General features: G+C 44.6%; 2 protein-coding genes across 2 annotated transcripts; both read right to left on the bottom strand.

Annotated features, from left to right (window-relative positions):
• Window positions 1-1,807: 1,807 nt before the first annotated feature.
• LOC117854879 (DExH-box ATP-dependent RNA helicase DExH3) lies at window positions 1,808-12,112 on the bottom strand. Its single transcript, XM_034737141.2, has 19 exons — window positions 11,367-12,112; window positions 10,570-10,724; window positions 10,404-10,491; window positions 10,082-10,327; window positions 8,535-8,630; window positions 7,886-8,074; window positions 7,385-7,544; window positions 7,177-7,307; window positions 6,555-6,722; window positions 6,207-6,479; window positions 5,204-5,398; window positions 4,806-5,009; window positions 4,664-4,733; window positions 4,417-4,565; window positions 3,983-4,291; window positions 3,739-3,798; window positions 3,502-3,654; window positions 3,310-3,420; window positions 1,808-2,635 (listed from the first exon to the last, which is right to left on the bottom strand). The coding sequence occupies exons 1-19, from the start codon at window positions 11,841-11,843 to the stop codon at window positions 2,147-2,149; spliced, it is 3,723 nt and encodes a 1,240-aa protein (XP_034593032.1). The 5' UTR covers window positions 11,844-12,112; the 3' UTR covers window positions 1,808-2,146.
• Window positions 12,113-12,553: 441 nt separating this feature from the next.
• On the bottom strand, window positions 12,554-16,223 carry LOC117854880 (fructose-bisphosphate aldolase 3, chloroplastic). The gene is made up of 6 exons (XM_034737142.2): window positions 16,014-16,223; window positions 14,478-14,747; window positions 14,271-14,380; window positions 14,084-14,174; window positions 13,133-13,402; window positions 12,554-13,054 (listed from the first exon to the last, which is right to left on the bottom strand). Exons 1-6 carry the CDS (start codon window positions 16,149-16,151, stop codon window positions 12,776-12,778), a joined length of 1,158 nt encoding a protein of 385 aa, XP_034593033.1. The 5' UTR covers window positions 16,152-16,223; the 3' UTR covers window positions 12,554-12,775.
• Between the last annotated feature and the right edge of the window lie 3,174 nt (window positions 16,224-19,397).

Genomic DNA, 19,397 nt, shown 5'->3' with positions numbered 1-19,397 from the left:
AAGGTTGCAGCAGTAAGCCAGTAACCACTGGCACGTGCTGCTGGTAATTAAGGCGCTGCACCGTCCATCCAGTACTTAACCAGTTAGTTAATCTACATTACCCTTGATGACGACGGATCCAGCTAATCTAACGTCAGTTAGTTCAGAGAGTAATAGAGTAGCTACGCACTCGCTCGTTCGGTCAGCGGAGTCGGCAAAGGAACGCTGCATGCAAAGGCTTTGCCTTTGCTATAGCGCAGGTGCAGGATCCATTAAATGTGAATATTGCAAGCGTCAGAGGAGCCCGGGGCCGGGAGGCTGGCTGCTGGCGGAGATGCCGGCCGGTCGCGCGGCAGCAGCCGGGAGGTCGGCCGGCCGCCGGCCGGCCATCCAGCAAAAACCAGCCAGCAGTATCGAGGAAGATATACCGCGCGAGCGAGCGAGCTGTCGAGCGCGCACTAGGCTTGCTGGGATTGGTGCACGGTGCTTGTCGAGCACTGGCCGCCGGCTAGCAGCTGCAGGCGTGCCCTGGCTGCCAATGATGGCGCTCAGCCTCGCGGGGTCAGCGCTATCCCTGCCGCGGTGGCGCCGCCTGCGCTGCACGCGCCTGCACCGCACGTATGGCGGGCGGCGGGAGCTTTGCCGCCAAATCTGATGGCCCCCGCCTCGCTCGCTCGCTCGCTCGCTCGCGCGCGCGCGCGCGGTGTGTGTTCAAACTTCAAACGAATTAAGGATGCATGACGTCTCAGGGTTCAGCGAATGGCACCGTAGGAAACGGAGGCTCGCTCATTAAGTCAAACAAGCAAAGTAAACTGCACCCAGCTAGCTTAAGTACAGCCGCAATGCACGCTCTCTCTACGTTATTAACTCGTTAACACTGGTCAACGTTCAGACTACTCGTTTCTTTTTTCTTAAAAAAAAGAAAACAAATCCATTCTACTGTGAGTGCCTCTGGCACGGGATCAGCGGGAGCAAGAGCAAAGCGTATCGCGGATCGCGCACGAGATTCGTGCATATGCGTGCGATCGACCGCACCCTTCTGAGCTCTGACTGACACACACCGAGGGAGGTGGAGACACGAGGGGCAATCAATTCAAGGCGGCATCTGCTACGGTCCAGCTGCTTTGTCGACCCGGGGCCTCTCGTCTCCCCCCTGGCTGTTTCTTGAGCTCCAACCAACGTGGTCGACGACGACGGAGGTGGCTGGACTGGACGGGACGGCTGGAGCAGCGGCACATGCAGGGGGCGACTATGATAATGCGCGGGGGATCTCAGGCCACGATCGCAACCCCCCAGATAACGAAAACTATGGGCTTGACGGCTTGCAGAGTTGCAGATCCATCTCTCCCTGTTTCCAGGGAAAAAAAAGGAGCAATCTCCTTGCAGCGGCACACGCTATAGGATTCCGAGGCAGCCAGTACGGTTCCTCGAACTTCATTTTTTCCCCCTTCCCTTCTGCTACTGCTAGTGGTAGTATATTCATCCATCTCCTTGCACGTACGTCATCGCTCGTCAGCCGCCGTCACTCCCAAGGCTCCACCCCCAATGCTGCGAGCCAGCACCAGCAAGCAGTGTGCTCTGGGCCTCTGGTGGTTTGTCTCTGACCCTGCTCGGCCCGACCATCATAAATAGTAACATGCAAGATCCATGTTCCTGGGCCGGCCAGCCCACTTGTTCCGCCCGAGTCCAGACGAAAGCGCGTCAACATCTCAATTGCTCTGCAAAACCACATCCCTCAAAAAAAAAATATGCAAGAAATCCCCCACTCTACAAAAAACACATGACAACAGAAAGCAAGGTTCTGCGTTCCGAGCAAGCAATCCAAGCATTTGTCTTCAACGAGTTAACTCCTCAATTGATATGCTATTCGAAAACTCTGGTTTTGCAATCGTGCAGACCTCCAGTCCGTACTCATTCTGTGCTACTAATCCAGTGTCTCCAACAAAATTGGATCACCCTTACAGCTAGTGTCCTTTCCGCGGTTATCTTCTGCGAAGTCGACACGCAACTCGCTGCAAGTGCACAAGCTGTATCCAGGCACTCTCCGTCAAAAATATTGCCACGTTCCGAGTCCACTCTATAATAGTTCCTCACTAGCTCCTAGGCTCAGCTACGCTTCTTGATTGCTACATAAATAGTGGGAAGAAAAAAAAACATGCCGTTCAAATCAGCTCCTCCTATGGCTATGCCGCCGCCTGCGCGGCGGTTTCATCAGCACGGACATGGGATCCGCATTTCGGGAGTCTCTCGTGTCAGCGGCCGCACCTCCACCATCTCCTGTCAGCCAGTTCAGGGCCTCCGCGGCAGCATCCTTCTCCGCGAGCTTCTTGTTCGCACACGGCTGCCCGACGAACTGCATGCCATTGAACTCGACAGTGGACCTGAAGAGGCTGTTCTTGATCTGCTTTGTCTTGTAGGACGGGTTGCTGTGCCCGGCCCGGGTCAGGAGGGTCTGGAGCTGGTTCTTGGCGTTCTCACCACCATTGCCACCTCCGCCGTTCATGGAGGATGATGAGAGCATCGTCTTTGCTTTCTTTGATCTTTGCTCCTGTCGGCCGTAAACAAACCGGCCGCTGCATGGGTCCTCACTGACCAGCAAACGGATGGCTGATAGCAATTCTTCACTCGTTTGGATGTCCATCCTTGGGTTTTGGAGCTGTTTAGGGGAAACTGTTATTAGCACAATACAGGAGATAGAGAAAATAATGACGTTTGCCATCCGATCAGGTCAGAAAATTGGTTCCTAAGTGAATTCAATAAATGATTGATTTCTGACTGAATTCAATCAAATGACACAATGTAGAAGGTATGGAACCAAGATAAGCGCATATGGCTAGTCATGCAAAGTGAGCATCCAGATACCAGGTAAGGGAGTAGAACGATAGTGTGTATCAATTAACTGTGTGCAACTAGTGTGTACGGTATTGCGTTATCACATAAATAAATCTCATATAGGGTGTTGACTGTTGAGTTCGACCCGCCACTGCCTATTTATTAGGCCCTCTTTCCAGGCATATTTTGTTCTAATGAAGTCAAACCTTGCAAACTTCGCACAATAATTCATCAAACTAATGCATAATATGTGTGAAAAAGGAGCATCAAAAGACTCATATTCAAACAACCTTTAAGATGATGTTGATTTTGTAGCAATTGACTATCATGTAAGAGAAACCAATGGTCAAAATATGTTTTTGTAAACTTTCTCGTAATACGCCTTACATTGTTAGGCGGAGGGAGTACAGTTTCAAAATGTTAGATAGTAACTTCAAGAAACAACAAAATATAAGATCATGATGAACTGGTATAGAAGACATTATGAATCGATAATACCTTGCAATGGATTAAATTCTCGAGCTCATTCTTTAGACTCAAATAAGTTGATGCAAGATCACGATTCATGAAGAATTCCAGATAACCTCCAAGCATTTTTAAGTGGCCATCCTGCAGCATAGAGCAAAAATGATCCAATGATGCATTCGCTAGTCTGAAAGATTCCAATACTGGCAATGCAAAGGAACATACCAAGCCCCCTTGTTTTATGTTGCCTCCGAATAGCAACAGTATAGAATCAGATACAGCAGTTGAATCCCGGAGGAAAACAGAATTCACCTTCACCTTCTCATTGAAAACTAGCCAGGGGAATGGAATCTTGGCTTCTTTACCATTAACCGAACTCTGGAAACAACAAAGGAAGGTAGATGAAACTGTCAAGATGCTGATAAAATTATAAGTTATGTTACTTAGAATGCAAAGACTTACCGAATAAAGCATAACCTGTCCGTCCTCCATTGTCTTGAGGGAAATTGATTTCTCCTTGTTCTGAAATTTCCAAGTGATAAATAAAAATCACAGATGTAGAATTCACAGTTCACAATATATTCTACCATCAGACTGTCAACAGTAGTTACAGTTATCCTCCATAGAAAGCATGGAACCATAAAACTTTAGAAGCATAATAAGTGTGAATAAGCGCAAGTAATGTTACAGTAGATAAGCAACTCACCACAACAGAGGAAACACCAGGATATAGCCCTGCACAAATTACTGCTCGAACTAGATTTTCATCACGGCTCCATTTATTGCACACAGTCATGTTTTCATCAACCAAACCAGTATCCTTCAGAAGAAAGAGGAACTGACGCCGAAGGGAATCTATTGCTTTCAAGGTTTGCACCGAAAGAAAATTTTTCCAGCAGTAGTCATAGCCAGCACGATCTCGTTCAGCCTCCCTCCATCCTTCGTATGCACGAACAAGTGCAAGATGATCACTGTAGTCCCGGCATGAAAACTGTAGTTTAGCTGACTCAGCCAGCTGCATGGACAAAGGTAGCGTCATTTGCACTGATGAAGAAAAAGGGTGAAAATGAAGAAAATAATATTCGAGTGCATGCAGAAAATGCAGACAAAAATTGGAGTATCAAGAAGACATATACTTACATCTTTCTTGTCAAAGGGAGTCAAGAAAGGGTCTCTAACACTAAGTCCAGAAACTATTGTTAATATTGGGTCCAGACAATTAAAAATAGCCCCAAAAATAAGCATCTTGCCTAACTTAGGCTCAACTGGAAGCATAGACAAGTGCTTTCCTGAGAATGACAAACAATACGTGTAGTCAGCACACAAGCCAAGATGCAGAGCAAAGTCATGATAATGTAAAAATTAATCAAAAGGGTGGATCTAGTACCAAGAACCGTCAAGTCTTCATTCTGATCAAATGCTCCAATGACTTTAAGATATTCAATGGCATTTTGTACCTGGTAAAGTTAATCCAATTAAATGACGAAATCTGTTTGCAAACATAGTAACAAATATCAGAAGAAACTTACTGATAGAGATTCTGGTGATTGCAAAGCTCTGGATAAAAATTCTGATATACTTCCCAGCCTCAAGCTTTTTATTTGTAAACACAGGGACTGGAGAGGAGTTCGTAGAAGTTCTGGTAACTGGTAGTCAGCAAATGCATCATATACACATCGTGGATAAAGATGGTAGCACTCCCCTGGTTGGACTCGGCCAGCTCGTCCTCGTCTCTAGATTATATTCATTTAGTTAACAAAACAAAATGAGGTAAATGATGCAATAGAAAGGAGTTGGGCAATGAAAAATTTCAGCCATGGCAATTGCCCTATTAACATATCTGTCACCATGGCAATATTTAATCGGTCAAAGTAAGCACCGGCAAAAATAAAACGGTTAGCAATATAAATAAGAAAGAAAATATTACTTGTCTGGCAGAAGCCTTGGATATCCATGTCGGAAGCAAACAGGGAGTATTATTCAGTGCATCGTAAGATGTCTCTTTTGCTTTGCCACAGTCAACAACAAAAACTACATCGTTGATAGTAATACTAGTTTCAGCCAAATTGGTGGCAAGAACTATTTTCCTTACTCCAGGCTCAGGCTTATCAAATATTAATTTCTGCACCAAAGGTGGACAAAATAATCAACAGATAAATTCATATTCATTACCATAAGAGACAAAAAGATGCACTCTTCCATCCCTGACCACAGCATTATGCCATAACATGACAAAAGAAATGTGTATTGTGCAATGGAACACTATGATAACTATTCAGGCTAACAGGACGAAAAAAAATGGACTTTAAGAATCGAATCATTAACATAAGTTATCAGGTCAAAGAACTTCCAGCTGCATCTATGCAGAACAGGCATTAGCAAAGCAATTTACAAGCAATAACAAACAAGATCTTAATATCTTAAATATGTCAAATATAACTCACAGCATCAATCTACAGAGTTTCCCGTACAACCAGCATTATTCACATTCCAAAGATTCTCAACAAAGTGTGGTTGGTGAGTAACCAATACTCACCACGTTTCACTCGTTGAGACCAAGGAGGTTCAAGCCAACAAAAAAATGGCTACATGCCCCTTTCAAATTGCATTGGACAACGAGCTAACCTCTTTCGTACTATTAAAGTAAGGTTAGTGAGTGAAAATGTAGCAATAGCAACACCCTTGTTTTGTTCAATTAACTTGTACTATGGAAATAAAAAACTCCTGAGTAAGTGGCCTTATATTGTGAAACAAAGAGTATAAACTATTAAGTGGTAAAGTAACAACTTGGCCAATCAGACAAGGGTTACCACTACAGTTAAGTCAATATTTTATTGCTTGAAACAAAGAACCGAGCTTTCTTTTTTGTTGCAAAAGTTCAAAAAGTAGCCACAGTAATGCAACACAGATCGTTTTAGTTCTGGTAATACCTGCTCTGAACTGGCCATAGAGCCATGACAAGCGAGCAGCAAAACTTTGCTTGGATCTCCAAGTAATGGATTTGCTTGCAGCTGCTCTTTTAGTGCATTAATGTCATCCCACCCAGTCATAAATACAAGAACAGCACCAGATCGTTCCTTTTGACAAATATGGCATAAGACATTTTCTATTAAATTAAAACCGATTGAATCAGGATTCCAACATGATAGAGAATCACGAGTTCGCGGACTGTAGTTCCTCAAATCAGCAGTTTCAACCGCATCCTGTTCAAAAGCAAACTTAATAAGCAAACACTTGAGCAGAAGATAAACAGTCAAAGAAAAAACAAACTTCCATACTTCCACAGCAGAAGCGATTTGGCTCTTCCTCTTTCGTAGACCTTGTTTTTGCATCTTCCAACTTTTTTCTTGGCCATAGTCATCAATTTGATTGTAAGGAGTCAATCGATGTCCAGTGAATTCAAGAATGTCTTCCAGGAAATGATTCCGAACAGGATATGTAAATCCCTAGGTTCAGATATAAATGCAATTGTTAGAAAAGATATCTAACAAAACTTACACAAGAAGCATCTACGCAGCAAAAAACACAAACAAATTTTAGCAAGGAAAACGAGATAAATATTACATGTCAGAAAGCAATAGATGTAAATGAGTGCATAATATGCATGTAAAATAATTGGAAACATTATTTCAACTAAGTTCGAGCAAGACAATAAAAAAGATGCAACATGGAACTGATACCAAACTGAGAACATGAGATGTTGATGCTATCTTCCTTTCCCAAGATGGTAGGGCTGACAAAGTGGCAGGTACAGTGAGACTTTTTATGGCATGCGACTTATGTTCATGATTTCAAAAATCTAAACACTGAGCCAACGGAAAAGATGGGACTGATACAAAGCCCATGGACTGAAAATGACAGACGAGAGTGAATGCAAAAGATCTTAAGAGAATATCATACAGGTATATGTATCATGGGTGCTCCACCAAAGTACGAGGAGAAGAGCTCAGCATTAAGGGTTGCGCTCATCAATATAAGCCTTAGCTCAGGACGGCGTGGAAGAAGGTCCTTTAAGACAATAAGAAGAAAATCTAGCACAAAGACCAAAAAACATTAGCATAAAAAAATAAATTAAAGTTAGTAGAAAATTAATATGGCTAATGCGAACCTTCGTTCATGCCCCTCTCATGGATTTCATCAACAATAACATGGCTAACACCTTTCAAGTTTCTGTCCACCAGCAATCTCCGCAATAGGACTCCAGTGGTGCAGAAAAGAAGACGTGTATCCCTTCCTCTCATGCCTTCCAGTCGAACTTTGTAGCCAACCTAAAATTAAGGATTCGTTATCATGATATACATAACCCGACAATAATTCATCAAGTTTTGCAAGAAGTATGAGGCTGAGTGCATCTCAGCAGATCACGCAAGTAGAAGGTAAGTGATTCTGAGCTGATTTTAATAAAAAAAATTAATACAATAGAGGTCCCTGGAGAATTTGACAACTGGCCAGACATCAACTAACTGACCGACAGCGAAACGATCTAGGCCTTTTGGAATCTTGGATAGCATCCTCAGACTAGAATACTGAATTCACCCATGATCACCACAAAATCATACTCCCATCATTAAAAGAAAATATTATCATTCTGCAGATACAAGTAGCTCACCGATTCACCAATTTTCTCGCCCCTTTCAGCAGCAACTCTTTCAGACACAGCAATTGCTGATATTCTTCTTGGTTGAGTGCAAATAATACTACATGTAGCACCACGAGCAGCATCGATTTCAGATTCTAAAATGTACTGCGGTAGTTGTGTAGTCTTACCGCAGCCAGTCTCACCTGAAACTACAACAACCTGTTCAATCAAACAAGACATGTTAACCACTAGCATAGAGCAAATTTCCAAAATAACAAAAGCACGAGTAAGTTGATTTACTATCTTTCTGCTATTAATGGAAGGATGTACATATTAAAACATAGAATGGAAAATAAATGTAGAAAGGACAAAATCGAGATATCAGATTCATTACTTCAACAGAAATCCAAGCTTCTAAGGTTTTATAATTAAAAAAGGGTAAGCTCATTTAGCTTCAGCAGTAAAATTGTTCAAACATTTTGCTAGATCATTTTTTTAATGCTTGTTTCCCAATATGTGTGCTATGGTTTCACCACTTTTTGTCCATCATGGGCTATGGTCATCTCTCATTGTAAATATTCGTACTTATATATATCTGCAACTCTTCTATATAACAATAGTTTGTAAGTGTTTGATACTATAACATACACACGCATATATATAGAACTAAGAACAGGACCTGATTCTGTGATATAGCTTCCAATAAAGTTTGCTTTTCTTTATAAGCAGGAAGACTGCGACGAAACTCCATCATGCTTTGACCATCATTCGATTCCTGAAAAGGGGAGAAGTCAAGACAACAGGGGGCAATGAATCTATGATACTACATCCTTTGAAACTGATCCATGAAGGGCAAACAGCAGCAGAAAGAATAATACCAAATCAACAGTGCTAAATCAAACCTATAACCAAAAAAAAAATCCAAGATGGAATTTCTAGCAATTTAAACAGACCAATTTGTGAGTATGTTTCTTTCCAAAAGAGCAGAGTATGATCGTTCAATCTGGCAATCAATACTGATACAACAATACATGTAGCAAAGACTCAGAAACAAACCCCAAAAATACTGATCTGTACAAATCGAAGACAGAAGAAATTAATAAACACATACTTAAAATAACACTTTGAAACTGTGATTAACATGCACACTTGCAATCTCAACATAAAACAAAGGTATGGTAAGAATATAGTACTCACTCTGATTCATACTTTAGATTATTAGTGCATACAATGTTGTGTAGCTGGCATAAAATTACGGTGTAATTTCATCTTAAAGACCATAAGAGGTAAATGACACCATATTAGAAAAAGAGGAGATAAGCACCTAAGCACTAAGTTAGCAGTGCATACAAACATAAAAGCAACCAGTCCACTTGAGGACAGTAATTGGCAAGGATATTGAGAATCGACATAAATTTTAGAAAGGGAAACTGGTTGTTGCCCAGGGGCTCCAGCACCCCCATTAGCAAAAATACAATTAAAGAAGCATACCATAGAAAAATATGTATACATAAAGTTCAATTTCAAATTCAACTTTGATGTTGATACTTTAAAACACAAGTGGTACGTCAGCACATGCTGAACAATGTCAGAGGATTGCTTGTCTAATTTGTATCTTGGCATCTAGGATAGATCTCAAACCAGATTTTTGTAGATTTAATTAAATATGCATATTACATACACAATTTTTCTGAAAATTTTTTGCACAATTCAACAGGCTGAATTAGCTTATGGTGATGCCAGAACCTCTGTTTACATAAATCCACTCTTTTAGAAACTTTGGAGTAATATAGTGAAGTATCACTTCAAAAGGGGCATGCTGTCATGGGCAACCAGCAGGGCCCTTTGGGTCTAGTACTGTATCGAAGCGAGTACTGTAGCCTCAGCAGTGCTTAGTTTGTTATTAGGGATAAGATTAGGTTGTTAGGGTTATGGTCAGCTCCAGCTCTATATAAACTGTTTGGAATCAAGCGAGAAGAACATCAATCTATTATCCCAATCCGCTTCTCCTATCAGCGAGGTCGCACAGCTTGGTTTCAGGGCCATCTAGATCAAGGTTCATAACACATGTTTGCGTAAAGAGAAGGTTCATAACACATGTTTGCGTAAAGAGAAAGTTCATAACACATGTCCTCAGAATAAATGCAACATTATGGCAGGAACTTCGAGCCTCACATGTGAAGGGTAAGAACAAACAATAGCAAGAAGTCAATCTTATAGACAAACCTGCCAAGCAGCCTGCTGGTTCCGCAACTGTAGGCTTTTCCTTCTTTGGATTCTCTCCATCACAGCACTAGTGGAAGTTTGATTATCTTGTTGATCAAAGAAGCCTTCATCAGTTGCAAAACTGTCTGTGCTGCTTGACCTTGAGAAGGCAGCACTAGGGAAGTTCCCACTGTTTGTTCTCTTTCGTGCAATGTAGTCTCCAAGCAAAGCATCAACTTCTCTTTGCAAACCAGCAGGTATAGATACCTATAAAGAAAATACATTAGTTAACATCAATACACATACACACTTAGACACTTAAGCTGCTAGAGATATGGCATACCTCTCTTTGAGGTCTTTTGTCATCAAGATCTGATCTATAATTAGGCAGTGGAACCTTACTGAAAACAACAACTCTAGAATACTGACGGCTGCCATCATGTAGACTACTGTCAGATTACAGTAAAAATACTATGCAGTATCAGAATCTTAAAGGTGCAATGAAGTACCTGTGCAAACCCATTCGCTCAGCCAGTTGGGCAAGTTGTTCAAAATCTCGCCTATCCTTTCTTTCCCTTGAGACAATCTCTTGTTCATCATCATTACGGAGAAGCATGTGCAGTTTCCATTTCCATTCATCAACATTATCTAAAGTGGATGCACCCTGGATATTTTATTTCAGTACAACTATAAAAAAAAGCAACAGCATAAAGAATCAAAGCAGAAGGAAGTTGTTGAGCCAAACATCTACTTTTTAGGAAGGATTTTTTTAGCAAACTTACCATGAGATATTGTTTTTCTTGATTACACATTTTTAAGCAAGCATGGGAAGCATGATGATTTGCTCACTACAGTGGTACCAGCATTATGTAGCATGTCCTAGTTTCTAACTATTTATGGTTTTTCACAGGTTTCATTGAATAGAGTTCTAGTTTCTAGCTATTTAAGGTTTTCACATATTTAGTGCTGTAACTATTAGGTGCACGATATTTCTCTATCCATGGATATATTGTTATACAGCTATATGGCCATCCATGGTTTCCCTATATTTACTCTACAAAATACCCTACACAAACAATGGAAAACAGTTGAACAGCATAGATGCAAACACAAGGTAATCATGCTAAAAAGCACACACAATAAAAGGAAACCACTGTGACAGATACAGCAACAAAGCACTACAATTAATACCCAAGGACCCAGTTCTGGGAAAGACTTTGGTTCAGTCTAGTCAAGCATAACTGACTTTCAACTGATCATTTCAAATGTTGAAGCAATCAACAACTGGGAAGAACAAGGCATTCACCTTGCTTGAAACCGATGTACGGTCCATCTCCCGATCCGAATCATCCTCAGAGAAATCATCGTAGGCGTAGCGAGCATACCCAGCGCTCTGCTGCCGGAAATGCTCTGGCTGGGGTGGCCGCGGGAGGGGTGGCATGTCGCGCCGCCGCGTCTGAGGCGGAGATGGGGGGCTGGGCGAGCGCTCGTCCATCCGCCACTCCGGCGTCCGCGCCGCTTGCTGGGCCTGCGCCGCGGCGGATGGAGGTGGCGCGAGGCTCCCGTTGGTGGACGCGATAACTGAGCGGAGCCGCCGCATCGGCGGCACGTAGACTCCGCTGGTGCTCATGGCGGCGGACCGGGGGTCCGATGGGAGGTGGGGGTTAGTCGCGCCGGGGCTAGGATTAGGATTTCTGGAGAGGAAGAGAGGGGTGGGCATGGTCAGGGGGCGGGGCCGGCGGAAGTTGCGGACGCGACCCCGCAGGACGGAGCTCAGGAGCATCACCAACAGCGCCGTCGCTGCGACAGCCAGCTCACATGTCTCGTGCAATCCCCATCCGCTTTCCGCTGCTCTGCGTGCGGCGGGGGCGGCCGGCTCGACGGAGGGATCCTCGCCGCTATACTGTGGGGCCTGGGGCTCTGCGCGAGAAAATAAAACGCTGACGCCGGCGTCGGCGAGGAAACGGCGGCGGCGATTGCGGGGGATGGTGGGAGAGTGGGGCGGCGGCTGAAGGGGGAGGAGGAAGGATGGGATGGCGGTGAGGAAAGAAAAGAGCAGTCCTAGGCAGTGGGAGGGATAGCTCGCGTCACGTACACGGCGATTCGCTCTGCATTGCGGGCCCGGGCACGCGGGCGGGCCCTGTGCTAGGCGAGGGCGACGTGGCCGCAGTTCGAACGTCGGTAATGGACGGCTGCTTTGGGCCCGCGAGGGTCCTGACTTGGCGAGCTGTCATTGGCTATCAACATGGGCCCAAAGAGGGTGCACGATATTTCTGTGGGCTAATGTTTCAAAAAAATTATTTCTGTGGGCTTTTTTACACGGGCACCTTTCTTTTTTCCATTTCAGGACTGTCCACACGCGCTTCGGACCTATTGGGCCCAGCAAAAAACGCAACCAGTCTTTTTCCAAACAAAAAACAACCAGCTCGGCCTCCTGCCAATGAGATGCTTGCTCGCTTTGGCAGTAGGCATGAACCATTCTGCAAATAGGACTGAATTAACCAGCTTGGAATACATCAACTTTCTCAGAGTATGCATACAGTAAGTTTCATTCTCAAGATACTTCAGAAGCTCTAAGGTTTCTCCAAATGCTAATGGTGCTAGAAGTCCCTGGCACCAACAAGGCAACAAGTTGGTGATTATTCACTCAAAGTGTTCAAAAAACCGTGACACCAAAACGATACATGTGTTTCTCATGGAAATCTCTCTGCCATATTAGTAGGTGTAGCCCTTCTGGAACATGCCTTTCTTGGCCTCATCGCTCTCACCCTCACCGGTGTAGCGACCGAGCTGCGCCTGTGAGTTGGCCTTCGCGCGCGCCAGCAGGGCCTTCTGTGCCGCCTCCACGTTCTCGGGGCGCCCCTGCCACGTCTTCAACACCGAGTTCTGGAGAGCCCGGGCGTAGGAGAAAGACACGTGCCATGGGTTCGGGGACTGGTTCATCGCGTTCAGGTTCAGAGTTGCCTCAACCTCGGACTGTCCACCAGAAAGGAACTGTAGAAGAAATCAGAGTTATAACATTCTTGATCTGATTCCGTATGGAAACTTTTGCTCCAAGAGTGAAGACAATACCATGATTCCAGGAACAGCAGGTGGCACTCTCCTCCTAAGCATTGTTAACGTGTTCTTCGCAATGGCTTCTGGAGAAGCCTTCTCCTTGTGCTCAGCTCCAGGGGTGACCATGCTGGGCTTCAGCAGGATACCCTCAAACAAAACGTTGTTTTGGGCCAGGTAGAAGAATACCTCAGACCACACTTTCTCTGCCACCTCAAGAGTTCTCTCAATCCCATGGTCTCCATCAAGAAGGATCTCTGGCTCCACAATAGGCACTAACCCATTGTCCTGCAGATTATTCATGTTGAAACATGATAAGCAAAGATGACAAATTATTTCTGAACGATGCAAAGTATTAGATCACATAGCTACATCGAGCTGTAAAAGTCTGTAGTAACTATTATGATGTACTCCTATGCTTTCTTTTTTTTTCCTTCACTTCAAGAATACTTGTATAGTGTCAGCTCTTTTTTTTTTAAACAAAAGTGTCAGCTCTTTTTTTTGAAACAAAAGGTCAGCTCTAATAAAAGTGCATGTTAACTTGTTAAAGGTGCCTAAACATAGTAACCTCCATTAGATGTTTTAGAAACATAACAGGTTCAACAAAAAACAAAACCTGTTTGATGCATCCATGTCTAAATAAAGCTTTGACCTGCATTCAATCCATTCGAACACCATGCCTTAACGGCAGCATGAGTGCGTGACTAATGAGTATCAGCACAAGTGTTCAAATGAATACAGATAAGGTTGTTCATCAAAGCTCCATGAGCCATCAAACAAAGAGAGTGTTCGGTAGAGATTGCTGCTGCAGCGCTGCAGCTGCAGCTGCAACAACCAAGTGAGCAGCATGAGGCTAACCTGTGGGCCTGTTATACCGTGCAGCTGCAGCTACCTATGCAGCCAGCACAAACGAACAGCCTGAAAACTTTATCATAAGATGTTTCCACAGTTGCAAGTTTATTTTGTTACCTGAGCAATACCAGCATATCGAGCAAGTCCCCAAGCTGCTTCCTTGACTGCTAATGCAGATGGACCACAAGGGATGCTAACAACAGTCCTCCTGGAGAAGATCAATATACCATAGAAAGTTAGCAACTTTAGAAACAAAACACCAATAAGATTAGTTGACACATGCATAGTGAAAGTATGAACGAACCACTTTGCGAAGCGTGCCCCCTGCTTGTAGTACTCAGCACACCTTGAAGCCAAACCATCAAGACCTTGGCACCACGATTCATTGTTGGATCCAGGCAGTGGAACCAAACCCTAATTCATGAAACCAAAGCAATCAAGTAATGAGAATCATAATGCTAGCAGCATTTTGTGAACTAACATGATGATCATCAAATCACGACACACATACCTTGTCAACCTTGATGCCAGGCATGATATTCTGATCCTTCAAGCAGTCAACAAACTTCTTGCCATCCGTAGTTGACTGATAAAGAGTCTCCTCAAAAAGAATAGCACCAGAAATATATTCGCCAAGGCCAGCAGTTGTTAGTAAAAGCTGCCTGTAAGCCTGGCGGTTAGCTTCTGTGTTGTCCAAACCAATGGACGCTAATCTCTTCCCGCATGTTGCATTCGACTCATCAATTGCCAGAATACCACGCCCAGGGGAAGCAACAGATTTCTGCACAGAGAACAATCATGAGTGTTGATTCCACTAGCTGAAACACATATCTCAAAGTATGGTTGACATGCTTGCACTAATCGGATACAAAAAAAAGAAAGAAGCATTACAGCTCATATCACATAAGCTGTAATGTATCCACAGTACAGAGGACAGAGTGTAAAAGAAAACACACTGTGTTCAACAAAATTGAAGAATCAGATTAAAACTACTAAAATTCTACTTTAGCAGTTCGTGTAAGTTGTGTATATTGAAGATCCTTGCATTGAAACATTAATCAGCTGCACGGAATCCCACATCAGCATTTTAATTTTTAACAAATAGATATACAGTAGCTACACTAAAGTAGCAAAAAATGGAACAATAAGTCAAAAACTTGTATTGCCTTTAATTCCTTGAACCATTTTGGTGACCCTAGATTGTCTTCAGATCAACATCCCCTGAAGTCTATGCTAACAGAAAAGTTGTCGATAGACTGAAGCAATCAAATGCACTTAATCTTTAAGTGCCATCCAAAGGCAGACAATCAAGACAGTCCTAAATCATATTAACCATAACTGGATGACACAAGTAGCAGTAACAGACAGTGGGTGCATTGCTGGGGGTAAAGAGTTCATCAAAACTAACACCTGTCAATAAGCACACTATTCACATGATAACCAATTCGAAGTCTAGGAGAGACAAGGAATAGTAAAGTAAACCTTGTCAATCTGATTCAAGTATTCGACAAAGCATATTTCCAAGGGATATTTGAGCTGAATTGCTGATACAAGCACAAGTAGAAGACTTTCTGCACTGCAGCTTACATCTTTAAATAAAACAATATATCTACACATCACCTAATTAAACATATCTAAGTCATCTTAATGTTGATTGCATGGAAACAATGAGATGAGTAAGGTAGCTTGCGTTTAAGTAAAACATCATGTGACTGAATTATACATCGCCCTAGATTCTGAAACGCATACCACGTTGTGAAAGAGAAGATAAATAGCTACCACGAAAATTTTCAACCTAAAATTGATTAAAATCGAGTAAACCAAGAAAAGACTCGGTTTCTCCCCCCACCAACCTAGTCCTGCCGAAAAGTCCCCGTCACTATTCACAGATCACCAGATACCAACAAGGGACCATCACCACATCACAGATCGCCGCATACTACACGTGCAACAACCCAAAAAACAGATCCTCCCGCAGTTAATCGACTCCCACTGACGGACAACAATTCTGGAAAAAGGGATGTAGGGTTTGGCGGGGGGCGCTCACCGCGGTGGAGACGAGCTCGTCGGAGTAGGAGCCGGCGGCGGCGCGGATCACCGTGGCGCGGCGGGCGGGCGCGGATCGGCGGGTGCGGCCGCCAGCGAGCAAGCCTGTGGCCGGGGAGCTCAGCTTCACCGTCGCCATCGCTATATGTTTTGGTGCGTGTGATCGCTGCCTGTGTTAGGACGCGACGGCGAGGAATATGAAGCCCCGAGGAAGTGGGTTGGTGGCAGGCGAGAGAAACTAGTAGGTTGCGATTTTATCTTTAGGTCCCTTTCTGTACTTTGATCCAAGTTTTTTTTTGTGGAAAAAACCCTTGACCCATATTTGTACTGTAAAATGGTCATTCCACCGACGTTTTGAATCAAAATGGCCGTCTCAGAAGCCTCAGATACAAATTACTCTATTGTATTTGAGCTTAGCTTCCAATACTCTTTATATTTGATTTTGACTGATTGCCCCTTGATCAAATTGCAGCGGATCAACTAGATTATTTGAATTTTAACTGGAGACCGAGGTGTTTGTATCTTTCTACAAATACAGAGTACGTTGAGGATTAAAGATGAATACTGTTTACTCCTGGGCTCCTGGCTCTCTCCGCCGCCGGGCGGATCCACCGAGGCCAGATGCGCCCCTTGGGAATTACGAAAAGACCCCTAGCTCGTGACTCCCATTTTGTTTGCTTTCCTCTTCATTTCTTTGTGATCTCAATCGTGCAACAGAAGGCCCAATTGGAATCTTGAGGCCTTCAGGCTATCAGGCCCAGTAGGCTTCTAATCCACGTGGAAAATATAAGCCCGGGAGTCGATTCTTGTATAACTGGGCTGGTATTACATTCATGTGTTGGGCCTTCAACATAGAAAGATGAAGGATGATTTTATTATTAAAAAAGAGTCCCTAGACCCGATCCTATCGGGCTTCCAGAAGCCACGTAGTTACTTGGCTTCCACCGCTTCAAGATTTGTGCGTGCGCTGCAGGCCGTCGATTCTCCTTCTCCTTCCTGTGCTCTTTCTTCTCCCTTGGACGGTGGGTGGGCGGCGCGGCGGCCGCTGGCTAGGGCAATGGAGGCAGCGGTGGGGGCGGAGGCTTGCTGGGGAAGAAGAAACCGGCAGCGCTGGTAGAGAGGAAGAGGAGAAGAAGATGAGCCTGATGGGCGGGAAACCACCGTGCATATCCAGCTTCCGTTCTTCATACAGGAGCCCCCTTGGACCCAGCTACATCGTGAACCGCACCATTTGCATTTCTTGGACAATGAATCAACTGAATTCCCCGGATCTATCTCCGAGCACTCTACTAGCTTTCGCTATTTTTAGGGCTCTATCAGCTTTCGCTTGGACATCATTGCACCAATATCGTTTGTTTCGCACTCCGCAGTTCTCTCTGGATTTTGGTTTTTTTACAAGATTGCATGTCATTGGGTCAATGAATTCTCATATTTTATTATTAAAATTTGGTTGGTAGAGCTCCATCTGATTTTAATTTTTAATGGGAGCTGATTTTTTGAGAGAAGTAATTCCATGGTTGAAAATGATTCTTTTTGATTCCTTAGCATAAAATCTTACAATCAGGATGGAAAATCACTTCACAGAATCAGGATAAGTTATCCCAGTCTCTTAGTTCATTTTAGAGAATCACTTCACAAAATCAGCAAAGAATCACTTCTATCTGAAAAACTGTTTGATGCTGGATTCAGCAGAGAATCAGTTGCCAAACCCACCCTTAGTAGGATCATAGACTATATAACATTTTTTTTATCACCGACAAAGTCGTAGTGACGTCTTTTCCTAATAAAAATGAAGAAGAAGAGCCGCTAGCCTTGAGACCATGAGCATCAAGCTTGGTAGTCCGTAGTTGGCTCAAGCTTTCAAACGCGGTGAAACACAAACTATTCGTCCTTTATTTCGCAGGCAAATTAAATTAAAAAAATATTGGAGAACACTCGTTTCTGTGTTGTCTCGTACAGCGAACAACTTTTCCCGTGTCTCCAACCAAATAAAAGGTTGGGAGAATGTCGTTGCAGCATAATAATCCGTGCAATCTAATTTTTCAAAAAAAAGTCCGTGCAATCTTTCGTCAGGTTTATAATCTGCATCTGCGTGAATTCGTGCCTGCCACTCTAGCTTTGCATGCGAAGGTCCTTTTTTTTTTGTGAAGCGGATGTGAAGGTCCATCTAGCCATGCATGCATGCTGAGGTTGCATGTTCAGCAAACCGGCGGTGGCCGGGCCATGCTGCCGGGCTGCCGGAGCCAACGACAGTACGCTGTAGATCAGCTTGCCACGCGTGTCCCTTCCTCCCCTGTCGAGCCCCGACATTGCCGGCGGCGAGTGGTCAGCGCTGCTAGCTCTTCTCTCTGCCAGCCGGATCGGAGACGAGACTGATATGCATGGATCAGCAACGTGTACGTACTGATCGATCCGGAAGACGCACAGGTAGGGTCGATCGGAGAAGGGACCGACCGCACGAGGGCCGGGCCTCCTCCCGATCTCCCGCGCCGGTGTGGGTGTCGGGCCGGGGGCGGAGCTGAGGACGTGGTGGACAAGACGTGGAGCCGACGCCGTAGCTTCCGACCAAAAGACGCAGCAATCCGAAAGCTGCTGCCGTGTGCCCTGTCGTCGTAGCGGCGCGACATGAATACGCGGCTCGCCGGCCCGGCCAGCGGCCACGCATCAAATCCACCGCGGCGGTCGACGCCAGACACCGTGATGAGGCCCAGCACTCGCAGCAACTGCCGGTGTACCTCATCGATCAGCCGATCGCCCATCCCATCCCCATCTGTCCCGGCTTGTTGTCTTCCTCCCCGCCATGAATGAGCGTGGCGTGGATCCATCCATCTAGGCTATCATGAGTCAGATCGAGGTGGGACATACTGTATCGTTGCTGGATCAATCCATGGTCGGCTTCGTCTACCCCAGACAGTGCTGTGCAGGCCAGGTCTTCCAGTGTCCGTTTGCGCGCGTGCGCGGACAGGGCAGGCGACCTAGAGGCACAAGTACGAGCTGTACGGCCCCATCAGCTAGTTATGGCCTTATCGGTTCGAGTCCGCGGCCACACGCGCGCTCAAACTGAGTATCAGTTCCGGTTGGAAGGGTGCAAATCTCTCGAAAAACTATTCGGGATAAAATACGCACGCGCAAGTTACAAGTCGCGTAATTTTCACGTGAAATATGCGCGTGCGCGGTTCGTGGGATTCGAACCCACAACTTCAAGCCTCATGCATAACTTCTTTGCCATTCCACCTACACATCACATCTAACTATACAGGGGATCCAATCCTTTTATACTAACTCGTGGGGACCCTTTTATCCCGGTTGGTATTACAAACCGGGATAAAAGGGTCTGAAGGATTTAGTTTTGTCCCAGCCACACGTGGGGGACCATTTTATCCCG

This window comes from Setaria viridis, chromosome 5, assembly GCF_005286985.2.
Source record: "Setaria viridis chromosome 5, Setaria_viridis_v4.0, whole genome shotgun sequence".
In the NCBI taxonomy this organism is placed as follows: Eukaryota; Viridiplantae; Streptophyta; class Magnoliopsida; order Poales; family Poaceae; genus Setaria; species Setaria viridis.
The sequence above is the reverse complement of the archived record's forward strand: the minus strand, read 5'-3'. Positions and strand labels throughout refer to the sequence as shown.

Coding starts and splice junctions, on each gene's coding strand:
- LOC117854879 (XM_034737141.2), bottom strand. CDS start 11,843: ATGCTCCTGAGCTCCGTCCTGCGGGGTCGCGTCCGCAACTTCCGCCGG. Junction 7,545..7,885: donor GCGAGAAAATTGGTGAATCG/GTGAGCTACTTG, acceptor CCTTAATTTTAG/GTTGGCTACAAAGTTCGACT. Junction 3,799..3,982: donor CTGGTGTTTCCTCTGTTGTG/GTGAGTTGCTTA, acceptor TGGAAATTTCAG/AACAAGGAGAAATCAATTTC.
- LOC117854880 (XM_034737142.2), bottom strand. CDS start 16,151: ATGGCGACGGTGAAGCTGAGCTCCCCGGCCACAGGCTTGCTCGCTGGC. Junction 14,748..16,013: donor ACGAGCTCGTCTCCACCGCG/GTGAGCGCCCCC, acceptor TTCTCTGTGCAG/AAATCTGTTGCTTCCCCTGG. Junction 14,381..14,477: donor CTGGCATCAAGGTTGACAAG/GTATGTGTGTCG, acceptor TTCATGAATTAG/GGTTTGGTTCCACTGCCTGG.